The 26,926-nt window shown below is 45.1% G+C and overlaps 1 protein-coding gene across 1 annotated transcript in view; it reads right to left on the bottom strand.

Annotated features, from left to right (window-relative positions):
* The window catches only part of LOC147432726 (uncharacterized), a 55,142-nt gene that overhangs the window by 4,731 nt on the left and 23,485 nt on the right, over positions 1–26,926 (bottom strand). Inside the window, exons 3-5 of the mRNA XM_086491979.1 lie at positions 20,278–20,426; positions 20,046–20,138; positions 19,780–19,972 (exon numbers count right to left, since the gene is read on the bottom strand). Of these exons, the coding sequence (XP_086348105.1) occupies positions 19,780–19,972; positions 20,046–20,138; positions 20,278–20,426 (435 nt within the window). The remainder of the gene's footprint in view (positions 1–19,779; positions 19,973–20,045; positions 20,139–20,277; positions 20,427–26,926) is intronic.

Raw genomic sequence — 26,926 nt, 5'->3', positions numbered from 1 at the left:
ATATCCCTAGCATGTATAAAGTGCTCCGCTACTAGACCGTCATGATCGTAAGCCCTCCTGGTCCTCATCCTGTCAATGGCTCTCTTTACCATCTCAGTGGTAAAGAAGGTGCTCGTAGGTGGACATGGCTCTGTAGGATCTGGAAGGGGATCCTGCCCAGGAACCGTATATAACGATGTCGCATACTGGCCCCACACATCAGGAGAAGTAATCACTGGGGGAGGGGAGTGCTCATGGAAGAGTCGCCATGCCTCGCCTGAGTCTCTACTCAAGAACAACTGATACAAGTCTCGCTCCATCTGGGCCAGGTAAGCTCGTTTCTTCTTTCGCACAAGGCGCCGGAAAGCAATCCGCGACTGTCTGTAGGTGATGACTCCTAAATGAAGATCCCTCTGAAGCTGGGCTCTCATCTCTCTGCACTCCTCATCATACCAACTATTCTGGGGCATGCTCCCAGAATGTCGCCTCCGATCCGGTTGAGTGTGTGGGTATGCCTCTGATGCTGCATCATGTAGTGTCTCAGTCAGTAAAGTAGTGCACTCCTCTACTGAGAGGCCTGGAGCAACTGTGCATAGACGATCCCAGATCGCCTCTGTATAAACTGAGTCAGTCTCTGGTGTAAATGTATAACGGGTGTGTGACCTGCCTCCTGATTTCTGGGCTGTACTAAACTGAAAAGATACGGACAGTGTCAAGAGAGCATGATCCACTGCTACGCCCACTGGTCTGGCTCCCACTGTGAAATCCTGAATACAAGGAATAAAGCTCGGCTGTGTCATAACATAGTCCACTGTACTGGCCCCATGTCTGTGTGGAAAGCATGTGAAGCCTGCTGCTCCAGGAAACCGCTGTAAGCCATTAAGTATGGCTAGCCCATGTGTAGTCGTCATCTCCGTGAGGTATCTCCCATACTCAGTCTGCTCTCTGTCATGTGAGCATCTGCCAAACCCCAGCTCACCCACATCCAACTCTCTAAGCATCTCATCTGAAGTGTCGTAGAAGACTGTCTGACAGTTGCCCGTTCGAGCATTGAAGTCTCCTAGGAGGATGATATCACCATCCCTAGAAAACTCCCATATATCATCATCTAGAGAGAGAGAGAGAGAGAGGAATAGAGAGAGATAGGGAAAGAGGGCAAGAGAGAGAGAGAGAGAGTGAGAGAGAGGGAAAGAGAAATAGATAGAGATAGGGAAATAGGGAAAGAGAGAGAGTAGATAGAGAGGGAGAGAAATAGGGAAAGAGAGAGAGAGATAGGGAAAGAGAGAGAAAGAGAGAGAGAGAGAGAGAGAGAGAGAGGGAGAGGGGGAGAGCTCGCCGAAGCACGATCAAGAAACACATTGGAAGAGGGCGAACTGCAACCCTCAGTAATCGAAGAAATCAACACGATAAAGGAGCAAGTACGGGCCATCAAAGAAGGAGAAGAGCAGCATAAAGAAATGACGACTTCTTGGGTGCATGTTCTTACCAAAACTCAACAGAAGGCGGACGAAGCCGAGAAATGGATCAAGGTGGCCAAGAAAGGAAAAGGCAAGGAGATAAAGCCCACGCCCACACCCAACAACATCATTAATCAGACACTAGAGGAGCAGCAGAGGAGAAGGGTGTGCGCTTTGCATGTGAGAATTTGCGGTCTCAAAGACAAAGGCAATGTGGACGAAGAAGTAAAAGAACTCACAGCCCTGATGGGGATTCATGAGCCGACGCACACAAGGGCATCGAGAGTGGGCAACATAAAGAAAAATGGAAGCAGTGGAGAAACCTCAAAACAAAGAGCACTCATCCTCCGTTTTCCCTCCATGGAAGCAAAGAAGTCATTCTTGAAGAAAAGACCAACTCTTAAAGAGACTGGCATCTTTCTCGGGGATGATCTCATCCTCTCGCAGATCGCTCATATGCAGGAAGTAATGCCGGAGATTAGAGCGGCAAGGGAAAAAAGCAAGATCGCTTTTTACCGAGATGGAAGAGTGGTAATACTAGAGCGACGCTCCACATGACGGTGCGAGACTTATGGGACCACACTCAAAGTAGCTGCCTGGAACTGCAATGGATCTATGCGTCTTGATGTGGGTGTCTTTGAGGATAGCTTTACTGGAAGAGACATCATCTTTTACTCTGAGACACACCAGGCCCCAAGGCAATCCATGCCTCACATCAGTGGATACAAGTGGGAGACAGCCTACAGACAGGAGACATGCTCAGAGCACACAGGGCGGGGCTCGGGGGGAGTGGCAGTGTTATTTAGAGAGGATTTGCAGCCACTGATACATATAGCCCGCAGGGACGAGCAGGCTAGGTACATGTGGGTGAGACTGAAAGCAGAGACAGGCAGATACCTCTATCTAGCTATTTGCTACTTTCCCCCGAGTACATCAGTTTATGCATCACCCAGAGGACAGTCCCCTTTCTCTATTTTAGATGATGACATATGGGAGTTCTCTAGGGACGGTGACATTATCATCCTAGGGGACTTCAATGCTAGGACTGCCCATCACCAGGCAGTGTTTTATGATACTTCAGAAGAGAGCTAGATGTTGTAGAGACGGGCCTGTCCAGACTATTACACGATGTGGAATATATTGAGTATGGGCGACACCTGATAGACATGGGCACCGCACATGGATTGGCCATCTTGAACGGCCTACAGAGATTTCCTTCGGCGGGAGGTTTTACATGCTTCCTACACAGACATGGAGCCAGCACAGTGGACTATATCATGGCACAGCCGAATCTCATCTCTAGTATCTAGGATCTCACAGTTGGGCCCAGATCGGTCGGGGTGGCAGTGGATCATGCTCTGGTGTCAATGACCATCTCCTTCCACTTCAGTGTAGCACACAGGCCACGGGTAGTAGCCCCTACTCGCTACACATTCACACGGAAGATGGAATCTGTATACATGGACGGATCTACAGACGCCTATGCACTGAGGACCCGGGGCGACCTCTGGAGGAGCTAACTACTATACTGACACAGACATTACATGATGCAGCAGCAGAAGCATACCCACACACCCAGCCTGAGCAGAGCCGCCGATCAGGGAGCATGCCTCAGAACAGCTGGTACGATGAGGAGTGCCGCCAGACTAGAGCCAGACTTCAGAGGGAGGTGCTGTTGGGGGACGTCACTCACAGACAGTCACAGATTGACTTCCGACGCCTGGTGCGGCGGAAGAAGAGGGCTTTTTTGGCTCGACTCGAGCAGGATCTATATCAGCTATTCTTGAGTCAGGACTCGCGTGAGGCGTAGCGGCTCTTTCATGAGCAGTCCCCCCCCCCCCCCCCCCCCGGCTATTTCCTCCACAGAGACCTGGGGGCAGTACGCATCATCTTTGTACACAGTACCCGGACAGCCAGCCCTCCCCAACCCCCCCGATCCATGCCCACACGCATGTGTCTTTTTCACCGCTGAGATGGTGAAGAAAGCTATTGACAGGATGAAGACTGGGAGAGCGTATGATCATGATGGCCTAGTTGCTGAGCATTTCATGCATGCCAAAGACCTACTAGCAGAGCTTCTAGCAGTTATGTTTAACCGGGCCATGTGTGAGGGCCTACCAGGCTCTTGGAGCCTATCTACGATCGTACCTATCTTCAAATCAGGAGACCCCATGGAGCCTGGGAATTACCGCACTATTATGATTGGGCACACACTGGCACGGTTGAATGCATCCATTCTGGAGCAACAGCTGAGTAGATGGGCAGAGAGGGAAGGGATACGTGCAATTGGGCAGGCAGGATTCAGGAGAGGCTTCTCTACTCTTGACCATATCCTAACACTCAGGGCCATCATCGAAGAAGGCAGATCTCATGGGAGACGGATCTATTGTAGCTTTGTGGACTTCCGCAAAGCTTTCGACACGGTACCCAGAGCTAGACCGATGCGAAGACTACAGGAAATGGGAGTACCCACAGAACTCATTTGGGGGATCATGGCATTGTACAGATCAGTAGTAGGGCATGTACGCACCCCGGAGGGACTTTCTACATCGGTTTACTCCACTATTGGGGTGAAGCAGGGCTGCCCGCTCTCTCCTACTCTTTTCGGTATGTATGTGGATGAGGTTTCTGACTACATTGACAGCAATGAGGATAAAGGTGCTCAGTTGGCAGGGACATGGATTCCACTTTTGTTATATGCTGATGACATAGTGTTGATCTCCGAATCCCCAGAAGGAATGCAACGTCAATTGGATGCTTTGCATACGTTTGCCCACGAAAGTGGTTTGTCTGTCAACCTGGGTAAAACCAAGGTTATGGTGTTTAATACCACCCCACAGTGGATCGGGAGGTCAGCACCTACATTCACATACACAGACGCTTACACTTACCTTGGAGTGGTTTTTAGCGGACCTGCATTCTCACTTAGAAGAGCAGCAGAGACCAGACTTACTAGAGCCCACGCAGCATTGGGTAGATTGGAGAGGATGTGTTCGCAGGTTCAATTTCAAGAGCCCCGGACAAAGCTCTGGCTCTTTGACACCTTGGTGGCTTCAGCATTGCTCTATGGAACCGAGATATGGGGACCTTCACTGGATCACCACGGGAGGCCGGGTCGCTCAGACGGATGGGGGAACATGGAGAAACCTCTCGTCTCTATGATCTCGCGGCTCATTAGAGCCAAGACATCAGTACCACGGGCCATTATCCAAGCAGAGCTAGCGGCCCCCCCACTTGTGGTGGAGGCGCTCACCAAATCAGTCTCCTTCATAAACCGCACATGGGCACTTCCTAGAGACAGATATGCTCGCATAGCACTTGAATCCTCTCGACAGCTAGCCATACAAGGAGATACAACATGCTGGTATGGGGAGATGACATCATGCTTTCAGGCACATGGGTTCAGCATAGACAGGGTGCCACCATTCCAGTACTCATTGGATGCACCATCTCTCACTCTTACGAAGTCAGAGATCGCCAAGCTCATCCGCCAAGACCTGACCCAGCTAGACACCAGGAGGACATGGATACAACCAGCACAGGAATTGGGCACGAAGATGGCTTTCTACAGAGACCACCTCCTCCAACTTACGAAAGATGGTTTTGTGGCGAGACCCAGATACATGGATACCCACTTGTCTCATGGGATACGATGTGCTATTGGCCAGTTACGCACATCTTCTCACCAGTTGCGGATTGAGACTGGGAGATACAGCGGAGTACCAGCAGAGGACAGGACATGCCCCTTGTGTAACATGGAACCTGAGACAAAGCTACACTATACATTCCGCTACCCCGTCTACTACGAGATACGAGGCCGCTTCCATTGCTTGTTGAGAGAGGGTTTTGGACCACTCTCAAGAGTCATGGGATACGAAGATCAGAGATGCCTGGGTTTGTTCTTGCTCGAGCTGCGCAGACACAGAGATAGCCTGATGAATGGCGAGGCTAGCCAGTCTCAAAGACGGATCACAGACTTCTTCAGAGCAGACACGGGACAGCCGCAAGAGCCACTCCCACAGCAGAGCTCCCCCCCGTCTCACACCAGAGGCACACTGATTGACCGAGCAATTGAACTGGGGAAATCCAGGCGCCCGCGACTGTGAAGAACTACACAGCATCGACAAAGGCTACAACAAAAAATTTCGGAGCACGCTGGCCAGGCATACACGACGCTCGGTCAGACTACTAACCATGGAGGAAATTGATGAGATTCGCCAACGACCGATGCTAGATCTCTTGTGATTCAGCTATCCCAACAAGCCGCACATTATTCTGCTTAGTTTTTTGCCCGACTCACATCGACCAACTTAGGACCCCATAGTATATATCTTTGTTTTGTATTGTTGTTAGGTTATTTTGTTACTCTGACTTTGTATCAAATCCACCACTTTGTAACTTTCGGGTCTCATAGGTCATTGTGGCCTTTTGAAGACGTTAATATAACATTTCATTTCATTTCATTTCTCTCTCTCTCTCTACATTCAAAAATTCAAAAAAGAAATGTGTGTGACCATCAACAAGATTAACCGCAACCTCCTAGGCACAATAAAGACGCTTGAAGAACACATGTCGGCTCAAGAAAGCAAGATAAACATACTTGAAGGTCGTGTGACTGCCCAAGATGAGGAGATTGCATCACTCAAGAAGGAGCTTGCAAAGGTGCGATCACGAAACACGCTTGAAGAGGGAGAGCTTCAACCCTCAGTAATTGAAGAACTCAACATGATTAAAGAGCAAGTGCGGGCCATCAAAGAGGGGGAGGAGCAACACAAAGAAATGACGACTTCTTGGGTGGATTTTATTACAAAGACTCAACAGAAAGCGGACGACGCCGAAAAATGGATCAAGGTTGCCAAGAAAGGAAAAGGCATGGAAACAACATCCACACCCACCATTATTAACTTGACACGAGAAGAGAAGCAAAGGAGACGTGAGTGTGCCCTACATGTGAGAATTTGTGGCTTTAAAGACAAAGATAATGTGGACGAAGAGGTAAAAGAACTCATGACTATGACGGGGGTTAATGAGCCGGTGCATACAAGAGCTTGGAGAGTGGGCAATAAGAAAAATGGAAGCAATGGGGAAACCTCGAAGAAAAGGGCACTTATCCTTCGCTTCCCCTCCATGGAAGCGAAGGACTTTTTGAAGAAGAGAGGGGCATTTTTCTCGGAGATAACCTCGCCCTATCCCAGATTGCTCATATGCAGGAGGTAATAGAGGCAAGGGAAAAAGGTAAGATTGCTTTTTACCGAGATGGAAGAGTGGTGATATTGGATCGACGCTCTGCATAAGGTGCGAGACCTATGGGACCACACTCAAAGTTGTAATGGATCTCTACGCCTTGATGTGGGTGCTTTTGAGGATAGTTTCACTGGGAGGAACGTCATCTTCTACTCTAAGACACGTCAAGCCCCTAGGCAGTCTATGCCACATATTGGCGGGTACAGATGGGAGACAGCTTGAAGACAGGAGACTCAATCAGAGCATAGAGGACGAGGCTCAGGGGGAGGGCCAGTTTTAATCAGGGAGGAGTTGTAACCATTGATACATATAGCCCGCAAGGATGAGCAAACTAGGTACATATGGGTGAGATTGAGGACAGATATCTCTACATTGCTATTTGCTACTTTCCTTTAAGTACGTCAGTATATGCACCACCAAGAGGACAGTCCTTTTCTATTTTAGATGATGACATATGGGAGTTCTCTAGGGATGGTGACATTATCATCCTAGGGGACTTCAATGCTAGGACTGCCCATCACCAGACAGTATTTTATGATACTTCAGAGGAGATGCTGAGGGAGCTAGTAGATTATTACAAGATGTAGAGCATATTGAGTATGGACAGCACTTGATAGACATGAGGACTGCACATGGATTGACCATTTTGAATGGCCTACAAAGCTTTCCCACTGAGGAAGGTTTTACATGCTTTCCACACAGACATGGAGCCAACACAGTGGATTATGTCATGGCACAGCCGAGCTTTATCTCTAGTATCCAGGATCTCACACTTGGACTCGGACCTGTTGGTGTGGCAGTAGATCATGCCCTTGTGTCGATGACCATCTCTTTCCAGTTTAATGTAGCACACATACCACGGGTAGCAACCCCTACTCGCTACACCTTTACACGGGAGACGGACTTTGTCTACATAGATGGGATCTATAGACGCCTGTGCACTAAGGAGCCAGGGCGACCTCTGGAGGAGCTTACTACTGTACTGGCACAGACATTGCATGATGCAACAACAAAGGCATGCCCACACACCCACCTGAGCAGAGACGATGTGCTGGGAGCATGCCCCAGAACAGCTAGTATGATGAGGAATGCTGCAAGACGAGAGCCAGACTTCAAAGGAAGGTGCTTTTAGTCACCGATTGCCTTCCCGACGCCTAGTGCGGAAGAAGAAGAGGGCATTTTTGGCTCGATAGAGCAGGATCTATGTCAGCTATTCTTGAGTTAGGACTCAAGTGAGGCATGGAGACTCTTTTATGAACACTCTCCCCCTCCTACCATTACTTCTACAGAGGCCTAGGCCCAATATGTGTAGCAGGGCTAGAGTGTCCTTCACGGTACAGTGTCTTTCACAGGACAGGTCTAGGCTGGTTCACACTTGACCAGACCCTTTGGATTGGGGAGTGACACGTGCCAGGGTACTGACGGTGGTCTAGTGGACCTCGTGGCTAGGTCACCACATGGCTGACATTTATGAGCCGTTGGTGGCTCTTTATGATGGTACATATGAGTAGTAGCGGTTGGTTATTCTAGGATCTTTGTCACCTCTGATCTTGTACGTAGTCTTCTAGAGTGGGTCTTGACACAGAGCACGTCGTCACCATCCCGACACATCTGAGCCTCGACACCCCCATTGTACCTGTGAGTCCTGGACTGGAGCTGAGTGTGCTGGCAAGCCAGAGTCTATATCAGTCTTTGAGATAGTCGAGTCACATGTTCTGGTCTGCTGTTGTGTCTTTGTGAGCTCTGTTGGCGTCTATTGTTTCCTTTTTGTTCAGTCTGTGTGAGGGAGATTCAATATGTTTGAGTGAGATTGTCACGCACATTGCACTGAGGACCACCCACTGTAGAGAGCACGACACATTATCCGCGCTACAGGTGGTCTCATTTTGGCGATCACGGTGGGACCTCAAAGGAAGTCTCACTCTTGTGGAGATACAATCGTGAAGCTAATCGGTTGTTACCTGGATCCGCACACTGTGTAGATAGTCTGCAAGTCTGGTCATCTCTCGCACTGGTCCAAGTCCTAGTTCTCGTTCCTCGTCCTTGGTCTTTGGTCCTGGTCTAGTCCTCGCCCTGGTCCAGACCTCCTCGTCCTGCCAGCTAGGTAGTCTAGTCACTGGTCCTGGACCAGGTGGTCTAGTCACTATCCTCACTTGTTCTGTGTTAGACTTGTGTTGTTCACTGCATGACACATACAAGGCGGTCAGTTGAGCGTCAAAGCGCACTACTGAGCCCTCTGAAGCGCTATAACAGAAGACGCCTTGTGGTATCTAGTAGAAGTCTATTAACCTCATCAACCATACCTCCACATACGACATCCCCCATTCCTTTATCTCCCATTCCTTCATCCGGTTCCACATCTTCCAGATCACCTTCTCCAGTAAAGCTCTCTCCTATTCTGCTACAGCAGGCTATTGAGCAACAGGCTCAACAAGGGGCCATGGAGGCGTTGGCTAGTGTGTTGGCCAACGTCAACATCAAGTTCCCCACCTTCAAAGGACTCTCCTCGGAAGCTGCAGACGACCATGCACGGACGTTCGTATCTCTCTGTAGAGGACGTGGTCTTAACAGGGAAGATGCTTATCTGGTACTATTTCCATCCACTTTGGATGGCTTAGCAGACAAATGGTACAGCCAGTTTGCAGAGAATCATTTTGCAACTTGGGAAAGACTTAAGACAACAGTTCTGTGCAGTTTTCAGGCCGGGCGACTACCAAGAGAAAGTGTTGGATGAGTTGGCCAACATGGTGCTCAAGCCAGAGGAGACTTTTGCAGAGCTTATGACCAAAACCAAGTCTCTGGTTGCCAAGCTTCCCCAGCAACCCGGTGAATTCATACCGGTAGGATATAATCATACCGGTAGGATGTAATCATACCGGTAGCTTCCTATTTTCACCCTATCTGCTTATTTCTTTTCGCCTATGTTCGCCCTTTGGTTTTTCTCCTCAGCTTTGTGCTTCCATACAGCAGGACTCCTCTGCACACATAAGGATCCATTTTTACCTTGATGAGAAAGCGACTGTTCTTTCTAGCCTTGCTTGGAAGCCGATCAAAGTCGTGGGTTCCTGTGGTAGAAAGTTATGCACGGATTCTCATCTCTCTACAGAGGAGGCTGTCTCTTAGAGGCTTTGGATTTGGGAGTGTTGAGGCATCCTAACAGATTGAGAGGTTTGAACTTTGTTTCTGTAGAACTTGATCAAATCGATCAGGCAATGCCACCCCTATTATTCGATTGTGTGACAGCATCAATCTCAACCATATTGGGATCTTGTTGAGTGGGAGTGGCCGTCGGATGTACAGGGACATACTCCAGTCACCTTTTTTGAGTATTTTGTCAGGACACCACATTACTTGTGCGTAAGAAGTCTTGGATGCCCAAATGATAGAGAGACTCGCTACATGGAGGTTTATCATATACTTCTATATATTTGTGTTGTGGGCTTCGCGAGTGGCACAATGGATTCTTTATTTCCATTGGTTGCTTTCTCACAGTGGTCTTCCAGTTGGCTCTTGGAGTGCTCAGCTGGGCTTCGATCCTCTATGTATATGCTGTAACGTTAGGATTGTGGAGACTCCCAACCACTTCCTTTGGGGATGCTTCACATCATTCCTTGTTACGAGAGCTCCTGTATTACTTCTTTCTAGAGCAGGGGTCGAGTTTGGCTTTCTTATGTGGAGAGCAGTCTCGTGGTTGATGCATTGTCTTGGCCAATTATTTGTTTTTCGAGGTGCTACCACAGATGATTTATGAAATTGGGGACGTCTGTGCATATACAGCCTCTGTGCAAAGGGCCACCTTCTAGCGGGACCTCTCTTCTTATCCATGGACCTCCAATGCACTCCTTTGTGGTGATTCTAACAATACTCTAAATATGCATCATAGCACCATAGGAAATTCACACATGTTTCTTGTAGAGAAACAAGCATGGGATTATCTCATCGCTTTTGCACAGATGCTTGATTTATGGCGTTATATGTATCCCGATGTTTCGAGATTTACCTTTCAAAATGCTGCTCATTACTCTTATCACACACGTCTAGATAGATGGTATGTACTCAACTCACACCAGTATGATGATTTTGTATGCGAATTGAGAATGGATTACACTTTGCAGCTATCGGATCATCACCCTATTTTATTGAATTTGTACTTTAAGCAATCTCTTTGTGATAGACCACTTTCTCGGAAGCGGCTTCTACACATTAACAATGCTTATCTTACTCCTGAGGCCTTTCGAGATATGATCTCTGGACTTGTTCCCCGCTTGCTTAATCACATGCATCTTGATCCGCCTTGTCATACGAGTGCAATGTGCTATTCAAATTTATGGTAAACAGTACATGCATCGGATTTGAGGCAATGTTAATGATGCCAAGTAGGTCTCTCAACTATTGCATGAATTGGCTGATTTGAGGCCGTCATCTGACTCTGAGTTGTCGGAGTTGTATGAAGCTTGGGTATGTATACAATTTAATGATAGGTGGAAGCCGCGTGCTCATCAACGGGCCTTTGCGGATAAAGGTTGTGCTTTGAAACAATTTTTTAAGCATTTTCATCACTCGAGGGTTTCCCGGGACATAAGCATGTAAAGCTTCCTTCAGGCGCTTGGACATCATCCAAACAAGAACTTACGGATGCCATGGTCTCGCATTACAGACAGGTGTTTGCTGCTCCTCTTTAGGCATCTACAGTAGTTTGTCAAGCACGACAGTTATTGCTCTCTCACGTACAACCAGTTATCTCTTCTCAGGATGCACTATGCCTTGAAAAACCTTTCATGGATTTTGAATTGCATTGTGCGTTGCTTGCATTGGGCCGTTGGAGATCCCCTGGCTGGGATGCACTTACTGTGGAGTTCTTCTTCTCCTATTGGGAGACTCTTAAAGAGCCTTTGCTCTTCATGATGAATACGGCATGGGAGAAACAATATTTGCCAGAATCATGGAAAGAGGGTTTGCTTAAATTGTTGCCTAAGCGAGCACTTTGTAAGTATTTTTCTCATTGGCGGTCAATTACTTTGGGATGGATGCATGAAAAGGTGGCACGGTTTTAACCGGTTGAAAGTTGCTTTTGGAGGCTTAAAATTTAGGGGGTATGAAACTGGTGTTATGAGCAAGAATTGTTTGAATTAAATAATCGCGTGGAGGATACAAAATCTTAATAATCGTGTGGAGGATTCAAAAACCCGTGTGGAGTCCACACCCGACGAATGTTCAGTCGAATGTTTGTATGACTGTACTTCTCCATATCTCTGTGCCTTTCTCCTTCTACGCCTTTCTCAGCTCACTCTACAGTCCCCTGTGCACGCTCCTTATCCATCGCTATGGATAGCAACCTAAGAAAGAGCCCAAGGAATGTAGCCCGACAGGTCTCCCCCACAAAGACCCGACATTCTCCCACGAAGGTATGTCACCTCTCTCTGTCTTTGTGTTGTGTACAACGGACCTGTATGTGTAGTAGAGTATTGAGATGTGGATATATTGAGTAATGAATATGGATTTATTCTTTTCAAAGACGGAAGTTACAACCTCCTCCCAAAATCAGCCGCTTTGTTCACTCCAAGGATGTGGAGGTGCCATTAAAGGCATTCTGCACGACAAAGGAGGATTTTGACAGGGAATATGGGTTAAGTTTTGAAGGGAAAGATGTTAGGAAGTTGACAGATGCAGATGTGCCCATATCCAACTGGATGAAAGTTTTCACGTGTCTTCTAGTGAAGGAGAAAAAAGTGCTGATAAAAACAGCAAGGTCGGATCACTACAAGGCACTCTACCAGTTCTACAAGCAAGTGTATCAATCCAAACCACCAAACTATCTACTGGGAGTCAAGTTTGCACACGGATATGTTTATTTCATATACACAGGTCCGGTAAAGTGGGCTGAGTTTGCATCTGAGGTGGTGAAGAATGTTTCCAATGAAGGTCACTTAGATAGGAAAAGAGATTAATGGAAGTTAGAGACTTCCAAAGTATCCACAGGAACCCCAAGTGCTTCTGCCATCTTGTTAGTAAATACCCTATCCGGAAGTATACCAACCGGAAGTGGGCTTTTTGCGACTACTCAGTCTGCGTTAAGTGTTGAAGTATCCAGTTCCTTGCAAGAACTACTTGTTGAGGTTAGAAAATCTCATGACAATGTATCAGCCGAGTGTCAGAAGGCTAAGGATTCTGTGGTCAAATCTGTTGCTGATGTGCACCGTTATGAGGGTGCCCTTGACACCATCCGAATGCACTTCCCTGACGATGCCAATGTACCAACAGGCTTGCTTGACAGCCTCCAAGAAAAATTTGACCAAGCAAAAGCCACCCTACAGGAGGCACAGGTATGCTTTTAACTCTATCTGATTGTAGTATAATACCTGCAAAGTACTGGTTTGGATGTACAATATACTATAGTCTATATACTGTTGTGGAATGATTACACAATAATACTTATAAAGTAGATTCATTACTATAAATAATGGTAACATACCTGCAATGTAGCGGTTGCAATACTGGTATTGGTATTCTATTGGTGAACATGTTACTATGAGTTCTATCAATGATCACAATAACGGTATGAAAACAACATAATATAGATATAACAACAAAATAATACCGATATAGTAACAAAACAAAATAGTTGTTTAAGACTAAAGTAATGGTATGATTATAATAACCATATTGTACTGAAACTCTAATAGTGAAAATGGTATTATAAGTTTTACAATACCGGTGTTATGGCTCTATCATACCGGGATGGGTAGAATGTGGTACCAACAAACCGAATAATAAAAAAACATAATAGTATGACAATAACATCAATTCGTTAAGGGTAGATGACAATACCGGTATGATCTTATCATATCGGTATGATTACATCCTATCGGTATGATTACATCTTACTGGTATGGTTATATCCTACCGGTATGATTATATCCTAGCGATATGGTTACATCCGACCGGTATGATTACACCCTAACGGTATATAAAATACAACCGGTTTGATGTTATCCTTCCGGTATAATGTTATCCTACCGGTATCATGTTACCGGATGTTATCCCACCAGTATTATCAAACCGGTTTGATGTTATCCTTCCGGTATAATGTTATCCTACCGGTATGATGTTACCGGATGTTAACTCACCGGTATGATGTTATTATATAGGTGAGATAACATCCGGTAATATCATACCGGTGGGATAACATCCGGTAACATCATACCAGTAGGATAACATTATACCAGAAGGATAACATTAAACCGGTTGGATTTTATCATACCGTTAGAGTGTAATCATACCGGTCGGATCTAACCATACCGATAAGATATAATTATACCGGTAGCATATAATCCTACCGGTATGATAACATCATACCGATATTGTCATCTACCCTTAACGAATTGATGTTATTGTCATACTATTATATTTTTTTATTATTCGGTTTCGTGGTACCACATTCTACCCATCCCGGTATGATAGAGCCATAACACCGGTATTGTAAAACTTATAATACCATTTTCACTATTAGAGTTTCAGTACAATATGGTTATTATAATCATACCGTTACTTTATAGTTACACTACTGTTTTGTTTCGTTACTATATCGGTATTATTTTGTTGTTATACATGTATTATGTTGCTTTCATACCGTTATTGTGATCATTGATAGAACTTATAGTAACATGGTCACCAATAGAATACCAATACCGGTATTGCAACCGTTACTTTGCAGGTATGTTACCATTATTTATAGTGATCAATCTACTTTATAGGTCTTATTATGTAATCATTCCACAACAGTATATAGACTATAGTATATTGTACATCCAAACCAGTACTTTGCAGGTATTATACTACACTCAGATGGAGTTAAAAGCATACATGTCCCTGCTGTAGGGTGGATTTTGCTTGGTCAAATTTTTCTTGGAGGCTGTCAAGCAAGCCTGTTGGTCCATTGGCATCGTCAGGGAAGTGCATTCAGATGGTGTCAAGGGCACCCTCGCAACGGTGCACATCAGCAACAGATTTGATCACAGAATCCTTAGCCTTCTGACACTCGGCTGATACATTGTCATGAGATTTTCTAACCTAACAAGTAGTTCTTGCAAGGAAGTGGATACTTCAACACTAAACGCAGACTGAATAGTCACCAAAAGCTCACTTGCGGCTGGTCTACTTCCGGATGGGGTATTTACTAACAAGATGGCAGAACCACTTGTGGTTCCTGTGGATACTTGCGAAGTCTCTAACTTCCATTGTTCTCTTTTCCTATCTAAGTGACCTTCATTGTTCACATTCTCCACCACCTCAGATGCAAACTCAGCCCACTTTACCGGACCTGTGCATAAGAAATAAACATATCCGCATGCAAACTTGACTCCCAGCAGATAGTTTGGTGGTTTGGATTGATACACTTGCTTGTAGAGCTAGTAGAAAGCCTTGTAGTGATCCGGCCTTGCTGTTTTTATCGGCACTTTTTTCTCCTTCATTGGAAGACACGTGAAAACTTTCATCCAGTCTGCATCTGCATTTGTCAACTTCCTAACATCTTTCCCCTTAAGACTTAACCCATATTCCATGTGAAAATCCTCCTTTGTCGTGCAGAATGCTTTTAATGGCACCTCCACATCCTTGGGGTGAACAAAGCAGCCGATTTTGGGAGGAGGCTGTAACTTCAGTCTCTGAAAAGAATAAATCCATATTCATTCCTCAATATATCCACACCTCAATACTCTACTACACATACAGGTCCGTTGTACACAACACAAAGACAGAGAGAGGTGACATACCTTCGTGGGAGAATGTCGGGTCTTTGTGGGGGAGACCTGTCGGGCTACATTCCTTGGGCTCTTTCTTAGGTTGCTATCCATAGTGATGGATAAGGAGCGTGCACAGGGGACTGTAGAGTGAGCTGAGAAAGGCGTAGAAGGAGAAAGGCACAGAGATATGGAGAAGTACAGTCATACAAACATTCGACTGAACATTCGTCGGGTGTGGACTCCACACGGGTTTTTGAATCCTCCACACGATTATTAAGATTTTGTATCCTCCACGCGATTATTTAATTCAAACAATTCTTGCTCATAACACCAGTTTCATACCCCCTAAATTTTAAGCCTCCAAAAGCAACTTTCAACCGGTTAAAACCGTGCCACCTTTTCATGCATCCATCCCAAAGTAATTGGCCGCCAATGAGAAAAATACTTGCAAAGTGCTCGCTTAGGCAACAATTTAAGCAAACCCTCTTTCCATGATTCTGGCAAATATTGTTTCTCCCATGCCGTATTCATCATGAAGAGCAAAGGCTCTTTAAGAGTCTCCCAATAGGAGAAGAAGAACTCCACAGTAAGTGCATCCCAGCCAGGGGATCTCCAACGGCCCAATGCAAGCAACGCACAATGCAATTCAAAATCCATGAAAGGTTTTTCAAGGCATAGTGCATCCTGAGAAGAGATAACTAGTTGTACGTGAGAGAGCAATAACTGTCGTGCTTGACAAACTACTGTAGATGCCTAAAGAGGAGCAGCAAACACCTGTCTGTAATGCGAGACCATGGCATCCGTAAGTTCTTGTTTGGATGATGTCCAAGCGCCTGAAGGAAGCTTTACATGCTTATGTCCCGGGAAACCCTCGAGTGATGAAAATGCTTAAAAAATTGTTTCAAAGCACAACCTTTATCCGCAAAGGCCCGTTGATGAGCACGCGGCTTCCACCTATCATTAAATTGTATACATACCCAAGCTTCATACAACTCCGACAACTCAGAGTCAGATAACGGCCTCAAATCAGCCAATTCATGCAATAGTTGAGAGACCTACTTGGCATCATTAACATTGCCTCGAATCCGATGCATGTACTGTTTACCATAAATTTGAATAGCACATTGCACTCGTATGACAAGGCGGATCAAGATGCATGTGATTAAGCAAGCGGGGAACAAGTCCAGAGATCATATCTCGAAAGGCCTCAGGAGTAAGATAAGCATTGTTAATGTGTAGAAGCCGCTTCCGAGAAAGTGGTCTATCACAAAGAGATTGCTTAAAGTACAAATTCAATAAAATAGGGTGATGATCCGATAGCTGCAAAGTGTAATCCATTCTCAATTCGCATACAAAATCATCATACTGGTGTGAGTTGAGTACATACCATCTATCTAGACGTGTGTGATAAGAGTAATGAGCAGCATTTTGAAAGGTAAATCTCGAAACATCGGGATACATATAACGCCATAAATCAAGCATCTGTGCAAAAGCGATGAGATAATCCCATGCTTGTTTCTCTACAAGAAACATGTGTGAATTTCCTATGGTGCTATGATGCATATTTAGAGTATTGTTAGAATCACCACAAAGGAGTGCATTGGAGGTCCATGGATAAGAAGAGAGGTCCCGCTAGAAGGTGGCCCTTTGCACAGAGGCTGTATATGCACAGACGTCCCCAATTTCATAAATCATCTGTGGTAGCACCTCGAAAAACAAATAATTGGCCAAGACAATGCATCAACCACGAGACTGCTCTCCACATAAGAAAGCCAAACTCGACCCCTGCTCTAGAAAGAAGTAATACAGGAGCTCTCGTAACAAGGAATGATGTGAAGCATCCCCAAAGGAAGTGGTTGGGAGTCTCCACAATCCTAACGTTACAGCATATACATAGAGGATCGAAGCCCAGCTGAGCACTCCAAGAGCCAACTGGAAGACCACTGTGAGAAAGCAACCAATGGAAATAAAGAATCCATTGTGCCACTCGCGAAGCCCACAACACAAATATATAGAAGTATATGATAAACCTCCATGTAGCGAGTCTCTCTATCATTTGGGCATCCAAGACTTCTTACGCACAAGTAATGTGGTGTCCTGACAAAATACTCAAAAAAGGTGACTGGAGTATGTCCCTGTACATCCGACGGCCACTCCCACTCAACAAGATCCCAATATGGTTGAGATTGATGCTGTCACACAATCGAATAATAGGGGTGGAATTGCCTGATCGATTTGATCAAGTTCTACAGAAACAAAGTTCAAACCTCTCAATCTGTTAGGATGCCTCAACCCTCCCAAATCCAAAGCCTCTAAGAGACAGCCTCCTCTGCAGAGAGATGAGGATCCATGCATAACTTTCTACCACACGAACCCACGACTTTGATCGGCTTCCAAGCAAGGCTAGAAAGAACAGCCCCTTTCTCATCAAGGTAAAAATGGATCCTTATGTGTGCAGAGGAGTCCTGCTCTATGGAAGTACAAAGCTGAGGGGAAAAACCAAAGGGCCAGCATAGGCGAAAAGAAATAAGCAGATAGGGTGAAAATAGGAAGCTAAGAGGCATATGACTCTAGGACAAGGATGTGTAAATCTACCCAAGATCTCCTATAGCTGTCACAAATTGATGACATATCAGAAGAGCCCCCAGCATACTGTACAGTAGACCCGTAAAACATGGCGCAAATTGCCGCAAAAAAACGCAGAACAATTCACAGGCCGTACGTCTACAACGTGACGGGCCATACGTGATGAGGTGGCAGCCTTACAGCTTTTAGGTGTTAAGTCTTTAAACTTCCTTTTGGACCAGGGTGCCTAGCTGTTGGGCCCCTTGCTTTTCTAGCAATGTCTATAAAATTGAGGCCTTGGGGGTCTGCACAATCAGGTCAGTGCATGGTTGGACAGTTGCATAGCGAACTCCTCGGCAATCGTACTCTGTTACTTTTAGTATAATATAAGTACCGAAAGTGGCGCCAGACTTTGAGGCCAGAGCATCTAGAAGTGTAACTCTGCCAGTTCATGTCGCAACTACAGTTTGTTTCAAAGTTCAAGTGTTGAAAGTTTTTCGCATGTGTTCGTTTGTTGCTATGGAATTACCACCTTGTCAATGCCAAGCCGGTTACAATGGTATTAGAGCTTTACTCCATTCTTCTTCTATGAAGGACCCGATCCGACTTTTTGTAGCACACGCATATATTTTAACAGAGAATCCGATCAAGAACAGGAAGGCATCACACCTATAGTCTTGCGGGATGACAAACCCAATGGCAACAAAGATTCCAACAACGGCAGATCGGTTGATGAGGAGTTGGACGATCAACTCAAAGATTCCTTGATCAAGGATCCACAAGCTGCAGATCTTCAACGGAAATTTCAGATTAGCACCTGTGCCAAGCGCTGCAACTCCAATACACAACGATGCAAAAGAACTCATGAAGTATTCAAAAAATCCTTACTACGCAAGATATATGAAGGATTAGTTGATCTCAGAACTTTACGAGAGATGGCAGAAGGTCCCCAACCCTCCTCTCAAGTCGGCAACAAAAGTGAAAGCAAAGCCAAAATCTGATACGATGACTTCTCTTTCAACCTTAAGAGGAAATTGATCAAGGCGTGGAGCGAAAGATCAATGAAATTATGAAATATAGAAAACACTCTTGGAAGGGACAGAGGTCCGAGTTTTTCCACGCTATCTCAACCGACAATCAAGACTTATTGATTCATGTACTCTTAATTTCTCTATTGCCTAAGTATATGTGAAAGATGAAATATCTGCAACATTTTGTCTTAATGATGTGAATCCAGAGAGGCATATACCAACAAATGGCCTCGGGAGAGCGTTCACCTCCCTCAAATAGTGGGAACAGCCCCTACAGCTTGGACCTCCTCCACCAACACCTACCAACCCCCTCCAACAACACCACCATGGTGTTCCGTGCCATCCTTCTTCTCCTTACACCAAACACATGCCCAAGTCATCTGCATTTACATGTTAGAAAGGGAATAAGATTAACAACAAGTGATAGTTGCAGATGTCGAAAGGACATTACAGACATTTTGGCCAAAGATTTCCTTATTGCTTGACACAGAAATTGCCAGAACATTCAACTGTGAGCTATGACCTCCCATTTCTAGTTTTACACAAGTTGGTTATATAATGGTTTTTTTGACAGCAAGAATATCTTAATCAGTTGAATTGCTCCATTCACTGTTATTGTTATTCACAAATTTCTTGAAAGAGTGTGCAAGTGCCTGTTAACCTCCCATTGATTATAGATATTGTATTTATAAAATGGAAAATTACCATGTACAACTATACGACACACACGCATTGCATGTGACAGTTAAGACAGTAACCAACCTTGAAGAACCTTCGCTGACAAGCCTTCAAAGATTCACGTAGGGCATGGTAAAGAAAGAAGCCTCCATGCACTACACCATTGGACCTCACACCACCTGAGATGGCAAATAGACATGCAGACCTCCACCGAGAACCGCGTAAAAAATCCACCAACCCCGCAAAAGTAAGAAGTGAAAACAGGCTCTCTGAGTATCTGGAGAATTTACAATAAATGTTAGCCTCTGTCACGACAGTTTAAAACATTCAGAAAACGCCTGTGGGCTCACATTGATGCGTAGAAAATGGATGCTGGGTTAAGACAGAACAGGGTTGTTGACTGATAAGCCAAACTTTCATCTTTCAATACCATGTAAGAGACCCTGTGAGAGAATATGTCTCAGAAAGCTCCTACCGCATTAAACTGTACAGTGATAAGAAAAATGTAGATAATGAAAGTAACCAGCTTCTAAGACCATTTGTTATAGTCCGCCAAAGAGGCTCTCTGATGAAATTACTAACCTGTAAAAGAATAATGCAGACAGTACAAAAGCAGTGATGTTGAGAAGAAAGCCTGACAAGCAAAGAGTAGCTCTATAACCAAGGAACGGTATGATTCTTGATAATGCTGTCACATTTAGGAAAATCACCTTGAAGTAAGTTCTCCATCTCTAGCATAAATTTTGTAGCTTATCATTAAACAGGGTCTTACTTCTCAGAAGCATTACCTCTCAAAAAAATATCAGGTTTTATGAAAAAATTGCAAAGGACAAGAAATGAATCATTTATTGATCATGTTACCACCATGAATCTGTTTGCATAAATATGTGCACTCTTGCCTTCATGCATGTGTGTGTGTGTATTGGTGTGTCCATGTGTGTGTGTGTGTGTGTGTGTGTGTGTGTAGAGAGAGAGAGAGAGAGAGAGAGAGAGAGAGCGAGAGAGCATTTTGACGTCTATGTGAGGCCGAAGTCGGCCTATAAAATGAAATGAAATGATATATTAACGTCTACAAGAGGCCAAAATGACCTATGAGACCAACTGATTACAATGATGAGTCTAGTACCAAGTCTGGGTACAAACAAGAAAACTACAAACAAAGAACTGATAGGAGTGCTACCGACTCCTATGGGTGGCTGGTAGGTTGAGCAATGGTATCATGCCATAAAGGTACAAAGTGGGGATAAGTGTCACCATGATACAATATAGCAGTAGCATGAAGCCTATCCCGATCGACATTCTGGGTGTCGTGCTAGAATCCTGTGGATCCTCTGCCGCAATCTCCGCCGGTGCTGCGAGGCTCCCCTCCTCAGTCGCGGTCGTCTCGATCTCCCTAAATCTATAGCTCGATCAATGAGAGTACCGCTGATGTGTGTATGGGTGGGAACCGAGCTCTCTGGTGGTGGTGTCCCCTCTGACTCTGTGGTACTCAGACTGAAGAAATCTGAGATGCGTCTCTGGGACTGTCTCTGTCTTTGCCCATTCAATAGAGCGTCTCTATGTCCCTGAATCTCAAGTAGGAATAATCCGAGACATCTTTGATCCTCATATCTCATGACTCTGTCTAACGAGTCAAAACCATCTCTGAATAGACAATGAAAGCGTCCCCGTATCTCATAGTAGACTGTGCAGCGACATATGTAGTGAAACTCTGTCTCTGGCTCTGCATGGCATAACTGACATATCCTACTGTCTGCTGGTATGCCTCTGAATCTACCTGTCTCAATCCCAAGCTGGTGTGAAGATGTGCGAATCTGGCCAATAGCACATCGTAACCTATGAGATAGATGTGTGTCCATGTAACTGGGCCGTGTGACAAATCCGTCTGTCGTGAGTTGAAGAAGATGTTCTCTATAGAAAAACCTCTTCGTACCCAACTCCCGTGATGGTTCTATCCATGTCCTCTTGCTATCAAGCTGGATAAGATCCTGCCGAATGAGTCTAGTAGTCTCCATCCGTGTAAGAGCCAAGGATGGTGCATCAAGAGAATACTGGAAAGGGGGCAGCCTGTCCATGCTGAAACGATGCCTCTGAAACCATGAGCTCATCTGTGCATACCAACATGATGTATCTCCCTGTAATGCCAGCTGTCTGGATGACTCGAGAGCAAGCCTGGCATACCTGTCCCTGGTGGTGTCCCATAAGCTGTGTACAAATGATACTGATCTGGTGAGTGCCTCAACCTCCATAGGTGGGGCAGCCAGCTCCGCTCGTATGATGTCATGTGGGACTGAGGCCTTGGCTCTAATCAGCCTACAAATCATAGATATCAGGGGTCTCTCCATATTAGTCCATCCAGCACTGTCAATAGACGGTCCCCAAACCTGAACCGCGTAGTGCATAACTGAAGCGACCAAAGTATCGAAAAGCCAGAGCTTTGTTCGAGGTTCCTGGAACTGAACTTGCGAACAAATCCTCTCTAAACCACCTAGGGCTGCGTAGGCACGAGTCAATCTAGTGTCTGCTGCCACTTTCCGTGTGAACCTCGGTCCACTAAAGCCCACCCCAAGATATGTGTATGCATCAGTGTACTCCATACTGTCCTGTCCATATGTGAAAGTAGGTGCTGATCTCCTAACCCACTGTGGCGTGGTATTAAATACCATGACCTTGGTTTTACCAAGGTTGACAAACAATCCACTATCCTCTGCAAAACTATGCAATGCGTCCAATGTCTCTGCATACCCTCTGGCGAGTCTGATCAGCAGCAAGTGGAGGGGGAGGATCCGCAGCGTGAGGGGATGAGACAAATCAACTATACATGTGTGTATGTCCTCTGTCTATCGGAAAATAAAAAATAGTTCAGACTGGTACAAAATAAAAGAAAGAAGGACGTCTAGTGGGTGATGAGATCTATGGGGGGGTGGGTGGAGTGCATGTCTATGTGTTGAGGGTAGTACAACCATGCAAATGCATCAATCTAGCTAGCTCCATCTTGTGCTAATGGGGGGGTGTAAAATGTAGTACATGGGAGGGTCGGGAGCAAGGGCTGCCCGGGTGAACCATCATCTACGCTCGTCTCTCCTCAGCAGCTCGATGTGCTCGAGTCCGGATCTCCTCAATCTGTCTACAGTGAAGTCGTGGGGCCAAGCCTCTGGTAGCCCATGGGCGTCTTCTGGCCCCGGCTCGCCTCGTCTTGCTGAAGGGTCACTCCCCTCAGTGGGTCTGGGAGTGGAAGGGGTGTAGATCTCTTAAAGAAATCTGTGAGCTGTGTTTGTCTCTCCCCCCCCCCCGTCTCTGTAGGTGGCTACAAAAGTGTGTCCCTGTGCCTCTGTATCTCTAGCAAGTAGCACTCTGATATCCAGAGTGTTACCACATACATGTGGTTGTGATGTGTGTGAACACACTTAGGACCGCCGGGGCATTTTTTCCCTCTTTAGGAGGTTTTTTCCCCCATGCATTGTATATACGCCCATTCATTCTAGGGCTATCCATCTTTCCATTGCACACTAAGTAATACACTTTCTATTGTGTGCCTTGAGCTTCCTTCGTCTTCTCCAAGCTGCATGCGTTTCCCTGCAACCCTAATTTTAACAATTGATATCAAAGCAGGTTGCGTCCTCCCGGGCTTAGTCGCCACCAACAGCTCCAACACATGCCTGCTCACTTTCTCCGATTTCAGTGAGCTTTGGCGAGCGTTCGCAGGTCGACAAAATTTTTGGAAAGTATCGTAGAGCTTAGTCTGCTCAGATTTCTGATTCGGGCTCATTTAGGGCTCCGTTTCCACTAGAGGCATACTGCACAGGCTATTTTGTCACTTTGTGTAGAATTTATGTCCGTGCCGTTTTCTGCATAACAGGTCCCTTACAGTCTTCTACGATTTGAGCTATATAGCACATGTTGTTCCCGCTACGTTTCTCCTCTCTTCGGGCAGTTTTTATATCAGGTACAACATTTACCATGGCTGACAACAACAAGATGTGTTCACGATGTTTGCTGTTGAGGACAGATTGGATGGGGACAATTACCCTATGTGGGCTTACATGATGCAACATATTCTTGTGTCAAAGGGTGTCTAGAATATTGTGTAGGGCATTGATGTACGTCCTAGTTCTGAGAATGTAGGCGATGTTGAGGATGTTGCCGGTCTTGCTACATGGATTGTTGTTGTTAGAGTTGTTTTGCTTACGGCAGAACAAGCTCGTTGGAATGTAAAGGATGTGCAGGCTCATGCGTTGATTGCATTGTTTGTGAACTGCACCATTACTCCTCACATTCGTTCGCGAAATCTGCAAAACAGGCTTGGGATATTCTGGCTGGTCTTTATCCAAGTCACAATGAGGCAAAAATTACATTGCTACGTAAAGAGCCGGAGTCGAAGATTATGCATGAGGAAGATGGTATGGACACTTTCCTTGCCGGTGTCAAGGATATCAATGAACAACTTATTTCTGCACGTGAAGTCATTTCAAACAGTTCCCTTGTGCAGATTGTTCTTGATGCCTTGCCAGATTCTTACCAAACTTTTGTTAGTACTTGGAGACTTATGACCAAAGGAAATCCTGAAGTTGTCAAGTTTGATGCATTATGCACATTGCTGTTGCAAGAGTCACTTTCCAGAAAAAACAGGACTAGACAGCGTGCAGTTGAACAGGCTTTTATTGCTGCTCAAAGAAAGGGTGGTAACAGAAATGCAGCCACTTCTTATGGTTCTTCTGCGAGTGGAAAATTACATGTTCCTAATGCTTCTGCTGGCAACAATTCGTCTGGAAATTCTGGTGATAAGGGCAAAAAGAAGATGCGTTGCCATTATTGTAAAGCTAATGATCACTGGATCAAGCAGTGTCCTAAGTTGAAGGCCAAAGAGGCTAAGAAGAAAGAGGGTGGTTCCATTGCAAATGCTGGTTCCAATACAAATGCAGCTATTGCTGAGTCTTCTGTGAAAGGAGACTGTGATGCTGATGTTGATGCAGAATGGGCTTATAGTGCAGAATGTACCTATAATCCTGTTGTCCATGATGCATGCATGTCAGTTGCTGCAGATTCACATGTGGTATTTTAACAATGGTGCTACAAAGCCCATTACCTCATATCATGATTTGTTCACCTCTCTTGAGTTTGTCCCTCATGGGAATTCAATCACTTGTGCCAACACTACCTCTTATCCGGCTCAAAGAGTTTGAAAGATTGTGCTTACTGCTGCAGACGGCCGTTCTTTCACACTAGTTGATGCATTGTATGTACCTGGGGGATCAAAAAGAATCTTTTGTCTGTATCTGCACTTGCTAGACTTCGTCTTGTTGTCAAATTTGTGGATGACAGATATACAGTACATGATCTCAGTTTTGGTGATGAAATTGTTGCATCTTGCATTTTATGCCGTGAGCTGTATAAGCTCACTTTGTACGACAAGTGTCGGCAAAATTTTGCAAATGCAGTTTTGGATTCAAAGGCTATTTCAGATGCTCAACTTTGGCATGAACATTTTGGTCATCTGAATTTTGTCAGTTTGCTGCGTTTGCAGAAATCGGATATGGTTGCTTCTTTGCCCCCTCTTGAAGCACCTGTCAAACATGTTTGTGAAGGCTATATTTTGGGTAAGATGCAGCGTTCTAAGTTTCCAAAGGATGGTTCAGTTAGGGCTACGTACGAGTTGCAACTTGTTCATAGTGATGTTTGTAGGCCCATGTAAACTCCGTCCTTGGGAAATTACTTTTACTTCGTGACTTTCATTGATGATTACTCCAGGCATGAATGGGTATTTCCGCTTAAAGCGAAGTCCGAAGTTTTTATGTGCTTCAAACAATTTCTAGATATGGCTGAAATGTCTCGAAATGTACTATGTGCACCCTCCGTTCGGATCGAGGGGGGAAGTATATGTCTCATGAATTTCATGCATTTCTGGCTAGTCGTGGGATAAAACACGAATGTACAGTGTCTTATACGCCTCAGCAGAATGATGTTGCTGAGAGGAAAAACAGGTCACTTACGGAAATGACATGATGTATGGTCAAAAGTCAAGCTTTGCCGCATTCTTTGTGGCTTAAGGCCATCATGTGTGCCACTTATGTACTAAACAAGTGTCCTATAAAAACTTTGCAGTCTATTAAGTCATATGAAGCATGGCATGATAGAAAGCCTTCTATTGAGCACATGTGTGTTTTTGGTTGTTTGGCATATGCTTTGGTGCCACAAACACAGCACAAAAAATTGGATAATAAAGCTATCAAATGTATTTTTGTTGGTTATGGTGTTGAAAGCAAAGGTTACAGGTTGTATCATCTGCAAACAAAGCGTATCTTGGTCTCACGGGATGTTGTGTTTGTGGAAGATTCTGTTCAGCCCTTGTTGTCATGTATTAGAGACAATAATGTCAGCTCACAGTACATTTATGACATTTTGTTGCCTCTTTTCAGTGGTGCAAGTACGAACGTAAATTCCAATGAGGCAAATGTACAGCCTATGGGGGTTTCTGAAAATGTTACAGATCAGCCTATTACTGATGCAGATGTACATGATGTACTTGATGAGGAAAGGGCTGAAAATGAGCAGGCTAGAGGTATACCAAAATGGGTGGTGCACATAGTAAATTGGATGCACCTTTGTCTAGTCGCACTCGTTCAAGCTCTTGACATGCATCTTATGAATCAGATTGTTATGCTTTGGCTGTGTCTAGCTTACATGATGTTGAGGAACCTCTGTCTTTTGATGAAGCACAAAATTCAATAAATTGGATGGCTGCCATGCAACCAGAATATGATGCACTTATAGAAAATGACACATGGACTTTATGTGATTTTCCTCCTGGCAAAGAGGCCATTGATACGAAGTGGGTTTACAAGTTGAAACGCAAGCCGGATGGTGAGATTGATGGCTATAAGGCTCAACTTGTTGCAAAGGGTTATGCACAGCACAAAGGCATATATTATGTCATAAAATCTAATATCTAACCAACCCAAATGATTTTCTCATATTAAATTGATCACTTAATGTGGGAGATAACGGGAACAAGTGTTAAGATATAGATATGTGCTTATAGATCTATCTCAACACGGGGCCAATGGTAAAGGGGCCCAAATGAGAGATTGTCTATCAAAGAGCAAGGCTAACCAATGAAGCATAAGACCTTAGGGTTAGCTTCATTGAAGACCTCCAATAATGTGTGTAAAAGTCCTTAGACCTTAGGTAAGCTAGGTATGAGCTTGAGGTGGGAACCCGGCCCAAGCTCGAG

This window comes from Adiantum capillus-veneris, chromosome 20, assembly GCF_014529385.1.
Source record: "Adiantum capillus-veneris isolate H3 chromosome 20, ASM1452938v2, whole genome shotgun sequence".
Lineage (NCBI taxonomy): Eukaryota > Viridiplantae > Streptophyta > Polypodiopsida > Polypodiales > Pteridaceae > Adiantum > Adiantum capillus-veneris.
This window is presented reverse-complemented; position numbering and strand designations above follow the sequence as displayed.